At 39.6% G+C, this 18,706-nt stretch overlaps 1 protein-coding gene across 9 annotated transcripts in view; it reads right to left on the bottom strand.

Annotated features, from left to right (window-relative positions):
• The window catches only part of TMEM87A (transmembrane protein 87A), a 62,551-nt gene that overhangs the window by 15,854 nt on the left and 27,991 nt on the right, over positions 1–18,706 (bottom strand). For 3 of the 9 annotated variants that reach the window (XM_065547297.1, XM_073995610.1, XM_073995614.1), the window contains exons 8-15: positions 14,464–14,525; positions 11,947–12,130; positions 10,833–10,932; positions 7,422–7,515; positions 5,116–5,188; positions 2,619–2,723; positions 1,611–1,669; positions 706–809 (exon numbers count right to left, since the gene is read on the bottom strand). In XM_065547297.1, coding sequence (XP_065403369.1) covers positions 706–809; positions 1,611–1,669; positions 2,619–2,723; positions 5,116–5,188; positions 7,422–7,515; positions 10,833–10,932; positions 11,947–12,130; positions 14,464–14,525 — 781 coding nt within the window. Of the gene's footprint in view, positions 1–705; positions 810–1,610; positions 1,670–2,618; positions 2,724–5,115; positions 5,189–5,764; positions 5,841–6,159; positions 6,363–7,421; positions 7,516–10,832; positions 10,933–11,946; positions 12,131–14,463; positions 14,526–18,706 lie in introns of those variants that run through there. The other 6 variants (XM_065547298.1, XM_065547296.1, XM_065547299.1 and 3 more) reach the window with 3 other exon arrangements.

Raw genomic sequence — 18,706 nt, forward strand, 5'->3', positions numbered from 1 at the left:
CTGCCTCAGGTGCCCAAGTAGCTGGCATTACAGGCGTGCACCTCCACACCCGGCTAATGTTTGTATTTTTAGTAGAGACGGGGTTCCACCACAGTTGTCAGGCTGATCTTGAACTCCTGACCTCAGGTGATCCGACTGCCTCGGCCTCCCAAAGTGCTGGAATTACAGGCGTGAGCCAGCACGCCCAGCCCCTGTGTCAGCATTTTCTTTCTTTCTTTCCTTTTTTTAACAATAAAGTGTTTTTAAATTAAGGTGTGTACATTTTTTAGACATAATGCTATTGCATACATAGTAGACTACAGAATAGTGTAAACATAACTTTGATATGCCCTGGAAAAAACAAAAAATGCATGTAACTCAGTATCTGCTTTATTGTGATGGTCTGAAACCAAACTTGCAATTTATCTCCATAGCATGCCTGTGTATTTATCACAAAATGTCAGAGCTGAAAGGAACTTCATGTTGCTGGGTTTAATTCCCCCTCATTATATAGAAAGGGAACTAAGGCCAGAGAGGTGGAGAGGCCACATGCCAAAAATCGTGAAGTTAAGAGGAGAGCTGAGATAGGAACCCAGTTCCTCTGATTCCAGGCCCAGTGTTCCTTCCACTATATGACACAGCCCTGATACTGTCTCCCAATGCACCACCCCTAGTTGATGACATGGTCATCTCATGTTAGCAGAGTAAAAAGAAGAGTCCAAGAACCTCTGGTTGTTTGCAGACGGTCGCCAGAGAACCATGATGACAAAGAGGATCATGGAGAACAGCAAACGCCAGATGGCATCGTCTACCCACAGCTCCCGCCAGTCCTACAATACGGGGGAGAAGTACAACATTTATAAACCTTATCTTAACCCCTTGTTCATAAAGCCTTTGGCATAGAACAAAAATCACGTATTTGTTCATTCAAGTTATGTTTACTAAGAGCCTGCTATGTGCTTAATACTGTGGTAAGGGTGGGGAAACAAAGTGAATGAATGTAGTTTTTGCCCTTGTAGTGCTTACTGTTGTTAAAGAAAATGCATCAACAGAACAGAGTATTTGTCAAAGCTTCATCATCCCTCTGAGAAGCTTTAAGAAAGGGTTTTATACAGGGTAAGAGAAAGTTACCTTATACAGGGTAAGGGAAAGTTACATTAGGTTGGTATACTTTATAATTTTCATTTTCATTTATTTATTTATTTTTAACAAAATAGAGCCTTAGCTGCTTCTAAAGAAATCCTATTGGCCACAGTCTTTGAGCTCAGATCTTAAGGACGTGGCTTCTATTCAGGTTAGTATTATTTACACATATGGTACTTAATATTTAGTACTCTGGACTTCTTAAGATTTTTAGTTAAAGTAAGACTGGGTTGCAGCATACTGTAGTTATAACTTAAAAAATTCTCTCCCAAAACTGGGAGACATACAGTCAGATAAACAAAAAACTATCTACTATACCAAGCACCATGATGGTACAGAATACTTAGGAGGAGGGAAGTATTACAACCCTCAGAGTAGAGACCTAGTTTTTTATAAGGTATGTAACTCAGAAGAACCTTACTACTGTCATCAACATCATCAGTTGTTTATAAGACAGTACATTATTCATAAATGTGCTTATAACTCACCGACTGACATGTCACTATTCTGAACTTCATGGTTGTCCAGATGATAAACACAATAGACGCTAACGGTAAATGAAAAACCAGGTCAGAGTATGAATGCTGGTTTACATCCCCAATTACATTCCCCCATTTCTGGTTAAGTGGAATCCCACACACCCCAAACTACCAAATACATCACAATTCTATGAGTTATTTTAACAAGTGTATTCAATACAAATGTACTGTATACCTGCTATCAGCAAGGCTCATGATACATACTCTGGCCAATCCTTTCTGTATTTAAAGGATAATTTGGTAATAATTTTATTTGCCATCTACTACATCAGTAACCATCGTGGTTGGAAAATAAGGTATTGGAAATATAGCTCCTTCCAGCATTATCAACATCTTTTTTTTCTCCTTTTATCCCTAGTATAGTAATGCTAATTTTTCTTTGGCTGGTCAGATGAAAAAAAAAATGGCTGATAAAACGACTGTAACACAAGCAGAAGAGCTAGTTTCAATCATAAATCAGACCTCACTATTCCTGGTACAAGGGTAATGAGGTAGGCAAATTAGCCTAGTTTGGTTACAGTCCACCTAATCTCAATTTCTTACATAGGCTTGCTGACATATGGAAAAACACTATAATAGCAATGTACCCCAATCTAAAATTCTACAACTACTTAATAAAACTAAACAAACATGTGGTAATGTCTTCTAAAAGGAGCACTCTCTGGCACTTAAGCTAACTAACCTTAAGACAAAGAATGCCTCAAGAAAGAATGCAAATAGAAGAGGGATAAATGAAGAGCTGAAATATGAGGTTGATTTCCAGCTACTGTACGAAAAAATAAATGGTTCTCAACTTCTTTAAAACCACAGATCCTTCTGAGAATTTGACAAGAGCTAAGAATCTTTTTCCAAGTGAAATATACAAAACTTTCTATGCCTACCCATGGCCTTTCAGGTTAAGAATCTCCATTCTAAACAGATCACATTTGAACTCCAAGAAGAAAGTCCCAGACTTACCTGCCACTGCCAAAATAAGCGTGTTGGTGAAATGCCGATACAAAGAGAGTTTTACAATGTTCCTCCGAAGTTTTAATAGCTTCATTGTTTGAGTCAGGCTAATAAATATGTGTTTGCAGGTCAAGGAATTCAACATTCAGGAAAAAACAGTAAGCTAGCCAATTAGTTTTCAGGTTTCTTTGAGGATCTGGGGTCATGCTAATAAACTTATAGATCTCTCAGAGGCCTTATAGCTCTCTTATTCTCACTTAATCTCACAAACACCTCAAGATTAATAAGAAAGTTGTCATTTTCTTTTCTTTTCCTTTTTTTTTTTGTGAGGCAGGGTCTAGCCCAGGCTAGAGTGCAGTGGCACAATCACGGCTCACTGTAGCCTTGCCCACCACTGAGGCTCAAGCAATCCTCCCACCTCAGCCTCCCGAGCAGCTGGGACTACAGGCATGCGCCACCATGCCTGGCTAATTTTTAATTTTTTTTGTAGAGATAAGGTCTCGCTATGTGGCTCAGGCTGGTCTTAAACTCCTGGCCTCAACTGATCCTCCTGCCTTGGCCGCCCAAAGCACTGGCATTACAGGCATGAGCCACCATACCTGGCCGAAAGTCATCATTTTCAATGAGACATTAAAGAGGAGACAGACCAGGATAAAGTAAGAACGTACAAAATCACAAGAGAAAAAAATATAAAAAAGAGAAAGACAGGAAGAGGCTTTCTAGAGAAACAAAAAAAGAAAATAAATAGAAAGGGAAATGGCGGAAGATAAAGTGAACATGAGTAATAGGCAAGGGACGGAGAGTTAACATCATCTTCTCTCTCCCTTTAAGGTGGGTAGCTCTGTTCTCATCTGTCCAGCAAATCTAGTCGAGGGTCATCATTACACTCATGCCTATAATATCCCAGAGATCTATACTCAGTCCCCTCATGCCATCTTAAGGATCTTGCCATCAGTTGCCTGCACTATCCTGAATTAAAAGGACCTTACAACTGGTTGAGCTCATACGGTTTGCTTCCAAAAGCAATGACTCTCCATTTTCAGAACATTATTCTGAAAATGTAGTAGTAGTAAGTTGCCAGAGAAAAACAGGAAGGGAATTGGTGAGTACTAAAAATGGTATCTGCTCTCAGGTTCAATTTTCTTTTATTTTTGAGACAGGGTCTCAGGGTCTCACTCTGTCACTCAGGCTGGAGTGCAGTGGTGTGATCTTGGCTCACTGCAACCTCCGCTTCCAGGGCTCAAGCAATTCTCCTGCTTCAGTCTCCCCAGCAGCTGGGACTACAGGTGCAAGCCCCCATGCTCGACTAATTTTTATATTTTTTGTAGAGATAGGGCTTTGCCATGTTGCCCAGGCTGGTCTCAAACTCCTGAGCTTAAAGCAATCTGCCCACCTCAGCCTCCCAAAGTCCTGCGATTACAGGCATGAGCCACTGCACCTGGCTCAATTTTCAGAATAAGAAGCAGATACAAAAATAAGAGATTTGACATTGGCTCTGCTCTTACAGAGCCTTAGCTGTTACCTAGTCATTGGGTTATCTTACTGCACAATCCATTCCCACCTCCCTCTTCTCTCAATGCTTGTAGAGGTTCACAAAACACTTGGAAAGATACTAATCTAGAAAAGCTTTGGCTATTTAGACTGAGGACACTTTTTAAAACTCTTATATGGCAACCCACTCAAATTCACAAAACAATTTTGTTTACATTCACAGTTTTTCAACAATCACAATCTATCAGGTCAGTAATAATGAAAACTGCAAATAGGACCAAATATATAATAACCAAAACAAATTCAATATAAGATAAAGTCCAAAAACTTGAATCCTTTAGCCATCAGGCCAAGTCCCTAATAAATAAATTTAATTTTAAAGAGCAGGAGAATAAGATTGCTCAAATAGAAGCTTGTTTGTTATCTGCTGGTTGACTCTGCCTGTAAATAAACCAATTATTTATTCTAAAGGGTGGAAATCTTCAAACAATTCCAAGTCAGCTTTTGAATGAGGCAACAAAACACTCACTCCAAGAGGGTTAAAACCTACTGAACCTACACAGAGTTTCAGAAGAGTCAAAGCACGTCATATAGTTCCTGAAATCAAATTTTAAGGATCAAAATCGTTTTATAAGTTTCAAAGCATTTAAGAATTGCTAGAGACTAAAAGGCAGAGCAGGACCAGCACAGCCAGTGATTCTAACACTAAATGATTAGGTATACAAATAACAAGTGCAAAATCAAGATGAAATGCTCATTTAAAAGAAAAAAGCCAAAAGCTTTTATCTTGAGCTTGGTCCACAGTCACCAATTTCCAATTTGATTTTTAAAATTAAAAAAATAAAAACAAAAAAACTGCTTACCTGAACCCTCAAGTTGTTAAGACTTAGCATGCACTATTCCCCACGCTAAGGAGTAATCAACAAAACTGATAAAAACTCTTTGCAGAAAGATCAACGGAAACCCATCTCCAAGGGGAGAAAATGGACCATCATCAAACAAGCCAATGAGAAGGATATCCACCAGCACAAGGCAGTGTCTAGGAAAGCCAAGGGGATAAAGGCCAAGGAAGCAAGATCAGTCTGGGCCTGCAGACAAAGAAAAAGAAGTGGTGAAAAACAGATGTCTAGAGAGGCACAGAGAAGAACCACCACATGATTCTGCATTTACATAATCACCGGAATGTTTTTGCATAAAGAAAATAAAAAGAACACTTGACACCTAATCATTCTTCCCTTCTTATAAACCATCACGTAGAATATACGGCTATTAGCATTTCACATAAATTGTCAGTTACAATCTTGAAACATACTGCTAACTACGAGTTTTTCATATATAAAGATCCATGTTAACAAGTGACCATATTCCAAAAAAGTCCTAATGTTTGTAAGTCCCATCCTTAACCTATCACTTCCTATCATTGCGATTTTGGCTACAAGTCTGAAAAGACTTTTCTCATATTTACAAAATATTGCTGCATCATATACAAAGAATTATTAATTTCCAAAACTGTAATACAAGATTTTACAAATAAGAGCTCACCCCAAAATAAAATGTAAGGCAATTATCTGTCTGAAAAACTACGCTGCATGTTTCCAGGAGTTTATATAGAGTATGTTTTTTATATAACCCTAATTACCTGATCAACAGGCATTATTGAAAGGATATCCATAAAATAACACAGGCATCAATTGCTGAGAGGGCCAGGTTTACTATCAGAGTCAAGGGATAAGAAAAATACTATAGCAACAGCAGAAGAAAGAAAATGAAATTAACAGAGGGTTAAAGTTGCTAAAAGTCTAAGAAAATTACACACAGTGGACAGTGTGATTTGAAAAGTAAATTTGCATCCACAAAGTGTTTTATTTAAGAGGCAATTTATTGCAAAACATATGGAGCCCACTTTTCTTGTGGGCAAAGCCAAGTTTATAGTATTTGCAATATTGAATCTAATAGGTTGCTGCGGAGTCTGACCTTTTTTAAAAAATAAGAAAATTGCCTGGTGTGGTGGCTCATGCCTGTAATCCCAGCACTTTGGGAGGCCGAGGTGGGCGGATCACGAGGTCAGGAGATCAAGACCATCCTGGCTAACACGGTGAAACCCCGTCTCTACTAAAAATACAAAAAATTAGCCGGGCGTGGTGGTGGGCACTTGTAGTCCCAGCTACTCAGGAGGCTGAGGCAGGAGAATGGCGTGAACCCGGGAGGCGGAGCTTGTAGTGAGCTGAGATCCGGCCACTGCACTCCACAGCGAGACTCCGTCTCAAAAAAAAAAAAAAAAAAAAAAAAAAGAAAATTAATTGAAATGGCCTAGAGAACCCTACTTCTTCGTATTAATCCAGTGGTAACATAAATTTCTTCTCTTTTTTAAGGAAGAGGTAACACTCTGTTGCTGGAGTGTAATGGCACAATCATGGCTCACTGCAGCCTGAACTCAATCAGTCCTTCCACCTCAGCCTCCTAAGAAGCCAGGACTACAGGCGCCCACCACCGCTCCCAGCCATAAATTTCTTTATCACTTGTATCTCAGTGCTTTGGTTTCCTTCCCTGGCAAAGGGAATAATTTTACAATTCTCAAAAATGGTGTGAAACTTCATTAGCTACATTTTTTTTTTTGAGATGGAGACTTGCTCTGTCGCCCAGGCTGGAGTGCAGCAGCATGATCTCGGCTCACTGCAAGCTCCGCCTCCCGGGTTCACGCCACTCTCCTGCCTCAGCCTCCCAAGTAGCTGGGACTACAGGTGCCCACCACCACGCCCGGCTGATTTTTTGTATTTTTTTTTAGTAGAGACAGGGTTTCACCTTGTTAGCCAGGATGGTCTCGATCTCCTGACCTCGTGATCCGCCCGTCTTGGCCTCCCAAAGTGCTGGGATTACAGGCGTGAGCCACACACCAGGCCTCATCAGCTGCATTTTAAGGAAGTTTTTGAAACTCCAATGTTGATTAAGAAACAACAGTTACTTTAGATTAGATTAACTAGTAAATGCATGACTCCAAAGTCTGCCATTTATACAAGAATTTCAGTCTAGATTCCATCGATTAGAAAAAAAAAATGCAAGTCCACTGCTTGGGAGGAGGAACTAAAACAATTACCAATTTGGAGACAGGTGGAAAAGCATTCATCCCGGGCACACATTAAATTTACAAAGCTCTAATAGATTAAAAAGAAAACATGAACTATACATATATTTTGAGAATCAGAGCCCAAAACTGACATAAAGCAAACAGAAAGAAGACCACAGACATTTCCGACTCACACTGTCAAGATGTAAACAATATAACTGACCTGACCACAGAAAATGAGATTAAGCAGTACTAACCCCAGTAACTCTGAGGACCCCTTCCATGCCAGAGAACAAAAGATAGAGGGCTCCTGCTACTACAACCTTATGAAGAGTGACTCCAAGGCGTGGCCTAAAGAGGAAGCAAAGAGATATTTGAGTACATATGGGACAAATCCCAAAACAAGCTAAGTAACAGGAACTTGTGTTAACTAATATAGACCAACAATTTAAAGCAATAAACAATATACATTTGAATCACCTAAGAGAAAAAAACTAAGAACTTATGGTCTTAAAACAAGACAGGGAACACTACAACTTAAGATCTGGTATCTGGTTACCACGTTTTATAAAATGTTTCCTTGGAGAGTTTTGAAGCATATTCACAAGTAGTATAATGCACCCTTATAAACCCTTCACTGAGGTCCAACCACCACCAACCTATGGTTAATTCTGTCCCATGCATACCCCATCCACTTTCCACTCTTTCATATTCTCTTGATGCAAATCCTAGACAGTATATCTTCGATATATTTCAGTATGTTTTTAATAAATGAGGACTTTATTTTTCTTTGGTATTTCAATGGCTATAAAAGGGCCTTTCTTTTTTTTCTCCTAAAGAAACAGAGTCTGACTCTGTCGCCCACGCTGAAGTACAGCAGCACAGTCACAGCTCACTGCAGCCGTGAACTCCTGGGCTCAAGCAACCCTCCCACCTCAGCCTCCTGAATAGCTGAGGACTACAGGGAAGTCCCACTACACCCGGCTAATTTTTTATTTTTTTAAATGTTTTGTAGAGACAAGGTCTCACTGTGTTGTTCAGGCTGGTCTAGAACTCCTAAGATCAAGTGATTCTCCTGCATTGGCCTCCCCAAGGGCTGGGATTACAGGCATGAGCCACTGTGCCCGGCCCACAAAAGAAACTGTTAAAAAACACCACCAAAATACCACTATCAAATCTAAAAATTCTAACAATTCCTTAATGTAATCAAATATCTGATTACAGTTTACTAAATAGTATATTTGCAAGCTTGAAACCTAATATATGAAAAGTCTTCTGAGGAACTTCTGTTTGAAGGAGAAAAAATCTTACATCCTTGAGATTCAAAATCCTACACAACCAGAATCCACATGTTAACAAAATCCTTAGGTGATTCCTTAGTGTAGTGTAGTTTAAGATGCACTGCCTTAAATCATGTCTGCATAGGCCTTACCAATATTTGTTCTTATATTTTTTGTTATACATTGGGGAAAACTCCGTAGGAGCAGGGAATTTTCTCCCCATTCATCTTGGAAACCTAGAATACTTCCTGGCATATAGGAGGCACTCAAATAATTGTCAAATAAATAAGTTTTAAGAATTAAAATTCCCCATATCTCTAATCCCATTTAAAGCAAAACTCCTTTAAATGAATAAACAAACTTAAAACAACTAACCTTAATCCTACTTAAGCACTATAAAGTGATGCTATAGCTATAGCATCACTTAATCCCACTTAAAGCAAAATTCCTTTAAATAATTGTCTATACAATTATTCTAATTCCTCTCCTCCTATTCTCTCTGGAACTCTCCCCAGTTGGGCTTTTGTACCTATCACTTCACCAAAACTACTCCTGTGATGGTCACTACGACCCTCCATGTAGGTAAACTCAATGGCCAATTCTCACTTGACCTATCAGGATCGCTTGACACAATCACATCCTCCTTGAAACACATTCTTCAGTTTTCTACCCACCTCACTGGTCACTCCTCAATTTCTTCTGCTAACTACTTCATCTTACAGACTTCTAAATAATATTAAATATTCAAGGGCCCAGCCCTTGGACCTCTTCTCTATATATACTCACTTACTTGGTGACCAAATCCAGTCTCATGACCTTTTTATTTATTTATTTATTTATTTATTTATTTATTTTTGGAGACAGAGTCTCGCTCTGTTACCCAGGCTAGAGTGTAGTGGCGTGATCTTGGCTCACTGCAATCTCCACCTCCAGGATTCAAGCGATTCTCTTGCCTCAGCCTCCCAAGTAGCTGGGACTATAGGTGCATGCCACCATATCCGGCTAATTTTTTGTATTTTAGTAGACACAGGGTTTCACTGTGTTGTCCAGGCTGGTCCTGAACCCCTGACCTCAGGCAATCTGCCCGCCTTGGCCTCCCAAAGTGTTAGGATTACAGGCATGAGCCACCATGCCTGGCCCTCGTGACTTTAAATAACATCTGTATCTTCATGACTCCCAAACTTTTATCTCTGCCCCAACCTCTCCCCTTTGTTTCCCCTACCTAGTTACCTAACTGAACTCTAATCTTGCCCCTGCTCCACACTTATTTCACCTAAGGTCTTCCTGAACTCAGTAAATCTTCAATTCCATCCTGCCATGTGATCAGATCAAAACAGTTGGCATCATCCTTAATTCCTCTTCTCTTTCACATCACACATCTGATCCATCAGCAAATTCCACTGGTTCCACCTTCAAAAATATATATAGAATCTGATCTCTACTCAGCATCTCTTCCCTTGGGTATACATATAGCTTCCTCACCTCCTTGAAGTCTCTGCTTAAATGTTATTAAGTGAAGCCCTCCTTGATCACCCTATATACAACTGCAAGCTCTAGCTCCGGCATTACCTGCTCCACTGCACTTTTCACTGACATATTAAAATATTTTACTCACTTAAATTTTGTCTTTGTCCCCTCCCTCCACAAATGTAAGCTCAAAATCTTCTGTTTACTTGCTATATCCCCAGGGCCTGGAACAATGCCTCGAAGAATGCCTAGAGAAGACACTCAATACAAATAAAATTTTTTGGATAGAAAAATATTTTCAGTTACAGCAAGAATGAGTTTCTCATAAAAAATCTAATTTGCAAAAAATATTTTGGAAGTATAAAGTCACTGTAAGTTTATTATAAAAGCCTGGTGTTTCAATCTTATTTGTTCTAAGTTTTCCTGCAGATGCTCCTCTTAGGAAGTGAAATGAAACACTAACATTTTCCCAACATTTACAAGGCTACAAAATTTCAGATACCTTTCTTGTTTCAGAATTCTTTTTTTTTTTTTTTTGAGTCGGAGTCTCGCTGTGTTGCCCAGGCTGGAGTGCAGTGGCACGATCCTGGCTCACTGCAAGCTCCGCCTTCCGGGTTCACGCCATTCTCCTGCCTCAGCCTCCGGAGTAGCTGGGACTACAGGCGCCTGCCACCACGCCCAGCTATTTTTTGTATTTTTAGTAGAGACCGGGTTTCATCGTGTTAGCCAGGATGATCTCGATCTCCTGACCTCATGATTCGGCCTCCCAAAGTGCTGGCATTACAGGCGTGAACCACCGCACCCGGCCAGAATTATTTCTTTTATCAACTATTTCAGAACTACTACATTGGGAACATGCAGTACTGTTTTAATTTAATCAGCATTAAAATTTGCTCTTCCATACAGGAAGTTAATACTTACTTGACGATGCCATATCCCAGACTGACTATGATGACCAGGGTTCGAGCCAGTGAGCGTTTCACTGCTGAAAGCAGCTCTGCAAGGATCAAAGCACCCTGGACTATGAAAAAGAAGGGGAGAAATGGCACCATAATCTAAGTTTGGCAACAGGCAAGATGCCAATACTAGACTGCTGATTTCTACACTCTTCAGAGTAAGCATTGATATTAGTCCTGATAAAATAGAATACCTCTTCTGCAGCTTTTACAGTATACAAGCTGATACCACTCACAATCTTACTCATGTGTATGTATGGCAATCCGAGTATGCTCAACTCAGCTCCCTCCCCCACCTGCCCCCAAATTCACTAAAACTTTAACAGAATACCTCACCCTATATGGAGAGTTTGTAGCATCAAGACAACTTCCCCCATTTTTAAAAACTGTGAAATACAGCTACACATAGAAAAGCATAAAACACACTCGTGTACACACTTGTTGGCATGTATAGTTTAACTCATTTTCAGATCTACTATTTTTAAGACCTTTCAAGGACCAGGGAAAATCTTATCAGTTTATCTCACAATAATGATTATGACTAAATTAAATGGTCTGACAAGAAAAAAACCAAAGCAATCACAAAAAACTACAGTATAAAACAACTTCTGTCATTACCAGTTCACCTTACTAAACCATAAGCACCCTCCTATTTTCTTGAGATGACTATATTTTATCAATTAGATGCACTTTCCCACCACATTTTGAGGTTTTTTAAATCAAGGTGTGTCTTACAATCAATGACATTTTACAACTAAATTGACACCGTTTACTTTCTCAGATGGATAATGGTGCCTTAGAAATCAATGGAAATTGAGATTTGATGATGTTAATAATTACTCCCAAAGTGGCCACTACTGTTGTGACTTTTGTGAGCATATTTCAGTAAAATTACTCTTACATCACTGAACTCATAAGATTAAAAACAAAAGTCAGAATCATAGTGATTCTGCTTAAGTTATTGCAATAATTAAGTAATTGAAAAGTTAAGCCTGTTTAGTGACTGCTGACCTTAGGAATATTTTCACACATCTCAGCTTCCAACCACTCGAACCGGCAAAGATTTTTTGGTTACTTACCAGATTCTCCTTTGTATCGGATATTCTGAAATTCTGCATAGAAGACAGCTTTCTCAAGCATTCCCAGGAATATGACAGCACCAATCCAAAACTGAATTCTCAGGAGATCTCTCCAGTAGCAGGCAGACCATGCCAGCCACAGAACACCAAACAGGACATATACAATACACATCACCATGAAAAACTGTTATCAAATTGGGTAAAAGATAAAAAGGAGAATTAGAACCAAGAGTCAAGTCTGTATATATACTATATATATATTTTTTTAAAGACATGGGGTTTTGCTATGTTGCCCAGGATGGTCTTGAACTTCTGGGCTCAAGCAATCCTCCCATCTCTGCCTCCCAAAGTGTTAGGATTACAGGCATAAGCCACAGTGCCTGTCCTGAATCAATATACAGTCTTAACAAGTTATAAAAATATACATATTCTACCTTCTAGTTAAAAAATAATTATTCCTTTGGAGCTTAACACTAACTAACATGAAAAATTATCTTGTCTTGAGCAGAGAAGACTACATAGGAACTTGTCCTCGAGAGCGAATGCTCTCATATACGTGTGTGTGTGTATATATATGTATCACACATGCATACCATATAAAAGGTGCTATTATACACATACACACATGTATGGTATATATAGAGAGCACTCAGTCTGCTCTCCTATAGTAAAAGAGCTTTTTCTGGTCAGGCGTGGTAATTCACACCTGTAATAGTGCCTTGGGAAGCTGAGGCAGGAGGATTGCTTGAGGTCATGAGTTCAAGGCCAGTCTGGGCAACATAGCAAGACTCTGTCCCTACAAAAAATAAAAATTAGGCCAGGCATGGTGGCTCACGCCTATAATCCCAGCACTTTGGGAGGCAGAGGTGGGCAGATCACATGAGGTTAGGAGTTCAATACCAGCCTGGCCAAAACATGGTGAAACCCTGTCTCTACTAAAAATATGAAAATTAGCTGGGCATGGTGGCTCACACCTGTAGTCCCAGCTACTCAGGAGGCTGAGGCAGGAGAATCACTTGAACCCAGGAGCTGGAGGTTGCAGTGAGCCGAGATCGTGTCATTCCACTCCAGTCTGGGTGACAGAGCGAGACTACGTTTCAAGATAAAAAATAATAAAATAAAATAAAAATTAGCCAGGCATAGTGGCACACGCCTGTTGTCCTTGCTGCTCGAGAGGCTAAGGTGGAGGGTAGCTTGAGCCTGGAGTTTAAGGCTGCAGTGAGCCATTATCCATTATCATGCCACTGCACTCCAGCCTGGGAGACACAGTGAGACTCTCTTTCTTTTTTTTTTTTTAAAAGAAGGAGCTATTTCAGCTCACGATCTAAATTATGTAGATGAAGACAACACTGAAGAAGAAAAATGGCATGATTAGGATACATCTAGAGGCAAGGAAACACAGCAAAATAAGAAAACGATTAAAGGGAAAGGAAGAAGAGAATAATCATGAACAAAGGAAAGCAAAAATATATTAAGGATATTCTGAGGCTGGGCGCGGTGGCTCATGCCTGTAATCCCAGCACTTTGGGAGGCCGAGGCAGGCGGATCATGAGGTCAGGGGATCGAGACCATCCTGGTTAACACGGGGAAACCCCGTTTCTACTAAAAATAGAAAAAATTAGCCGGGTGTGGTGGCGGGCACCTGTAGTCCCAGCTACTTGGGAGGCTGAGGCAGGAGAATGGCGTGAACCCAGGAGGCAGAGGTTGCAGTGAGCCGAGATTGCGCCATTGCACTACTCCAGCCTAGGCAACAAAGCGAGACTCTGTCTCAAACAAACAAAAAACAAAACAAAAAAAAGAAAAGGATATTCTGAGACACAGACGTATGCACACATACATGTATGTGCACACGTACACACACAAAATGAAGAGAAGGGAGCTTCATCATTTAGCTAATTTTTTGTTGTTGAGACAGTCTCACTCTGTTGCCCAGGCTGGAGTACAGTGGCACGATCTTGGCTCACAGCAGCCTCTGCCTCCTGGGTTCAAGCAATTCTCCTGCTTCAAACTCCCGAGTAGCTAAGACTACAGACACCTGCCACCACACCCAGCTAGTTTTTGTATTTTTAGTACAGACGGGGTTTCACCACGTTGGCCGGGCTGGTCTCGAACTCCTCACCTCAAGTGATCTGCCTGCCTCAGCCTCCCAAAGTGTTGGGATTACAGACATGAGCCAGGGTACCCAGCCTCATTTAGTTAATGTAAGTGGGATCAGAAACGACAGAGTTGTAGTAAAAAGTGCCCCACTATGGATCCTAGAGAGAATGTGAGATGACCTTTGAGGTATTTCCACAGGTCACTGACCCCTTCATTATATGGATAAGAAAATGAGGCACACAAGGGTATACTGACTCTCTCAAAGTCCCAGTCTAATAAGAAATAAATCCAGGACTACAAGCAACATTTTCTGAATTGCATAGGAACAATTCATTAAAAAGAATACTGCCACAAAATATGGGACAATCTTCGAACCCGAAACCATTCAATACTGAAGTTACATAATATAAAGTCACTTACAATCATCAAAGGATAGTCTTCAAGCGTGAGGTATTCATAGGGACCCTTCACTTCAACAGTCACTGCCAAAACACAGTCCTCAGAATTAATTTACAGGACGCAGAAATTAAACAAAAATATTGCCTAACATTTGTTTCATGAAATCAGTAAGAATTTCATTGGGTCATTTACTTTTAGGCACTTCAATCCTGGTCAATATTACATTATATTTGTACAGCACTTGGAAAGTCATTAAGTGTTCTCATAGTTCACGCTGTGTCCTGCACAGGTTTCCATGCCTCCACCATAGTCTGAAGTGGGAAGGCTCTTTTGCTTCCATACTCACATCTTTAAAAAGACTAGACTGAATATTTCCTCCACGCAGCCTTCTCTGGCTGCCCATCTGGAACAACTCTACACATACTCTAAATTCTAAACGTATTTCACATATACTTTTCCTTACTACACATCAGTAAAATATGCCTTACAGGACTTCCTTTTTACATACTGCCATCTTCTTTGTTTTCTATCTTTCCACATCTGTATTTTCCTATTGCTTTACTATTTTTTCATGGACTCCAATTTTATGTGATCTTGCTACATTCATGTATCATTTTCAGAATGAAGGCAATGGAAAAAAACTTAAAAATTTAAATTAACTTACACAAAAAAAATACCATCCTTGATACAATAAGATTGAAATCTTGGCCGGGCGCGGTGGCTCAAGCCTGTAATCCCAGCACTTTGGGAGGCCAAGACGGGGGGATCACGAGGTCAGGAGATCGAGACCATCCTGGCTAACACAGTGAAACCCCGTCTCTACTGAAAAATACAAAAAAATAGCCGGGTGAGGTGGCGGGCGCCTGTAGTCCCAGCTACTCGGGAGGCTGAGGTAGGAGAATGGCGTGAACCCGGGAGGCGGAGCTTGCAGTGAGCTGAGATCCGGCCACAGCGCTCCAGCCTGGGCGACAGCGCGAGACTCCCTCTCAAAAAAAAAAAAAAAAAAGAAATCTAGCTTCACAATCATATACCCTAGATTCTCACTCAAAAGTAAAAATAACTCAAAAGTTCAGATGCTTTGAAGCAAAGCTCCATCCAATAAACATAGAATTGAACTTCCCCAAAACCTGCTAGTTAACATTTTTCAAAGAATTTGTTAATAACAAAGTGTTTAATGAGACAGAAAAAGGAATAGTAATAACATAAATCTGAAAGACGTATTTGCCTTAGTAAAGCAAACTTATTGACTAAGATTATCTGTAATTTAAAAAATGATTTCAAGATGGACTATTTTATTACTGTATTGATAAAATAATTTGGATACATTCTAGGTATAATTAATAAATAAAAATCTGACTTATTTGAGCAGTGATCATCCCTAGAGACAGACTAGTAACTGTTCATTCAACAAAAATTCCCTACTAGCTTCTGATATACCATTATTTAAAGTAAACCATATCCAATACTTACATGAAAAAAAGCACTCCATAAGAGCAATTATAAAAATTTCAGAGCAAAACTGATTATTAAATCTATACCTTCCTAATTCAAAAAAAGAGTAAACAAAATATTCAGTAAATATTTGCATCATATTCTTTGCCTACTCTATGCCTTGGTCAGCAAAATACAGCACATGTGCCAAATCTGGCCATCAGCTTTTTCTGTTAGTAAAGTTTTATTGGAATACAGCCACATCCACTCATTTACATATTGTCTACAGTTGCCTCTGCACCACCATCGCAGAGTTGGGTAGTTATAATAGAGAAAATATTTACTATCTGGCTCTTTAAGAAAAAAATCTGCCATCCCCTGCTCTATGCTAAAATATACATTTACTAAGCACTTATTATTTCACAGGCCTATGGAAAACATAGCAGATAAAATGTAAGTAAGATGTTTTCTACCATTAAATGGGTAACCGCCTTGCAGGGGAGAGGGAGTTGAAAAGTTACATAGAGAACTGTCCCTCTCAGCCAGACTAGAAGGATAAGTATATATTTTCCAGAACAAAGTAAAAAGCCTTCTAGGTAGAGGAAATAACATGAACAAAACAGCTGTGAAAATGTGTGGTATATTTAAAGAACAAATATAGTCTGAGACTGCACATAATACCATATAGTAGTAGTATTTTGGCATAAGGCAGCAAAAGGTAAACTGGGGCAAGTTGTAAAGAGTTTTATAAACCTTGCTGCAAAACGTAGACATTCTATAGGCAATGGGGAGCCATTAAAGTTTCGATGAAGGCAAGAAAAATGATAAAACTGTATTAGCGATAATGTAGCTTCTCCCTTCCAAAAAAAGAAGGGTAAGATATTTTCGAAATGAGAAAACAAGGCCAGGTATGGTGGCTCACGCCTGTAATCCCAGCACATTGTGAGGCCAAGGCGGGCAGATCACTCGAAGTCAGGAGTTCAAGACCAGTCTGGCCAACGTGGTGAAACTAAAAATACAATCTACTAAATAAAAATTTAGTATATTTAATAATTTAGCAGATAAATAATAATTTAGTAGGTTGTAAAAATACAATCTACTAAAAATACAAAAATTAGCTAGGTGTGATGGTGCAGGCCTGTAATCCCAGCTACTTGGGAGGCTGAGGCAGCAGAATCACTTGAACCCAGGAGGCAGAGGTTGCACTGAAATGAGATCACACCACTGCACTCCAGCCTGGGTGACAGAGTGAGACTCTATCTCAAAAAAAAAAAAAAAAAGAAAAGAAAAAAGAAAGAAAAAGAAACAAAACAAAAAAGGATATAAGCTCAAAAACAAGAGAGACATTTCCAAGAATCAAAACAAAAACTCAGAACAATGCATGAGGCTGACTCCGTGATCATGCTGGGCTCTTGGACCAAAAGCAGGCTATGGTAGTTGGAAGTGCTGTCCCTATGGGATCTATGGTAGTTGGAAGTAGAGTTCCTATGGGATCACTGAAGCTAGCAGGTTTCAAAGAAAAAGAAGAGGGACCAGAGCCAGGCTGGATGCATGAAGAAGCTGAAGTAGGGTGGAATACAGCTTCTCTTCCAACATTTTCAAAGAAAGAAGGTTGAAAATGAACACTAGTAACTGTGCCTTGAGACTATAATCCATTAAGTCATAGGCCTAAAGAGACAGGAGGATATACATGTATGAGTGAGGGGGAGAGGGGCAGGGAGAGAGGAAGAGGGAGGGAGGGAGGAAGAGAAAGAGAGAGACAGAGAGAATGTGTGTGTGTGTGTGTGTGTGTGTGTGTCAAAACCAAGTAGTGGTATCCCAGAAGTTCAACAATGATTTAATGTTAGAATATCAGTTAATTTAATGTATGACATTACCTTATTAAATGAGAAAGCCCATATGATCATTTAAATCAGTACAATTAAACTATTTGATAAAGCTAAATATTCATTCTTAACTTTTTTTTTAACAAAGGAAACTACTCTCATTAAACTAGGAATAGAAAGGAACATCCTTAACCAAATAAAGAATATTTCAAAAGCTCTACAGTAAACATAGTACTTAATGATGAAATATACCAATACAGCCAGTAAAGTCAGGAGCGAAGTAATGGTGGCTGCCATCATTGTTTCTATTCCATATTCTGCTTAAGAAAGCAGGGTAGGAAAGGAAATTGCAAAAATACAAAGATGAAACAAAGGGGAAACCACAGGAAATAAGACCAGTTAGGAAGTTCTTGCAAATTCCAGGTAAGAGATGATGACTCTATGAAACTAGGCAGCAACCCTGGAAAGGAGAACACTTAAATTCTTGAGACACTAAAAACTACCAATGTTAATTTTTTCTTTTTTTTTTTTTTTGAGATGGAGTTTCATTCTTGTTGCCCAGGCTGGAGTGCAATGGTGCGATCTCAGCTCCCGCAACTTCCATCTCCCGGGTTCAAGCAATTCTCCTGCCACAGCCTCCTGAGTAGCTGGGATTACAGGCATGTGCCACCACACCCAGCTAATTTTGTATTTTTAGTAGAGACGGGGTTTCTCCATGTTGGTCAGGCTGGTCTTGAACTCCCGACCTCACGTGATCTGCCTGCCTCGGCCTCCCAAAGTGCTGGGATTACAGGCATGAGCCACCGCACCTGGCCAACATTAATTTAAAATTTCCTGATCTCTAGCTTGGTGACCAAGTTTTGATAATTCTAGTTCAGAATACTGAAAACATGTTACTAACTAAAAATTTTAAAAGCAGGAGTACCAAATGAAGGAAAAAGAAATCTGATATCTGTAATACCTAATAAAAAAGCATATGTAAAGTACATGAATGACATAACCAGATA

The sequence above is a fragment of the Macaca fascicularis genome, chromosome 7 (assembly GCF_037993035.2).
Source record: "Macaca fascicularis isolate 582-1 chromosome 7, T2T-MFA8v1.1".
In the NCBI taxonomy this organism is placed as follows: Eukaryota; Metazoa; Chordata; class Mammalia; order Primates; family Cercopithecidae; genus Macaca; species Macaca fascicularis.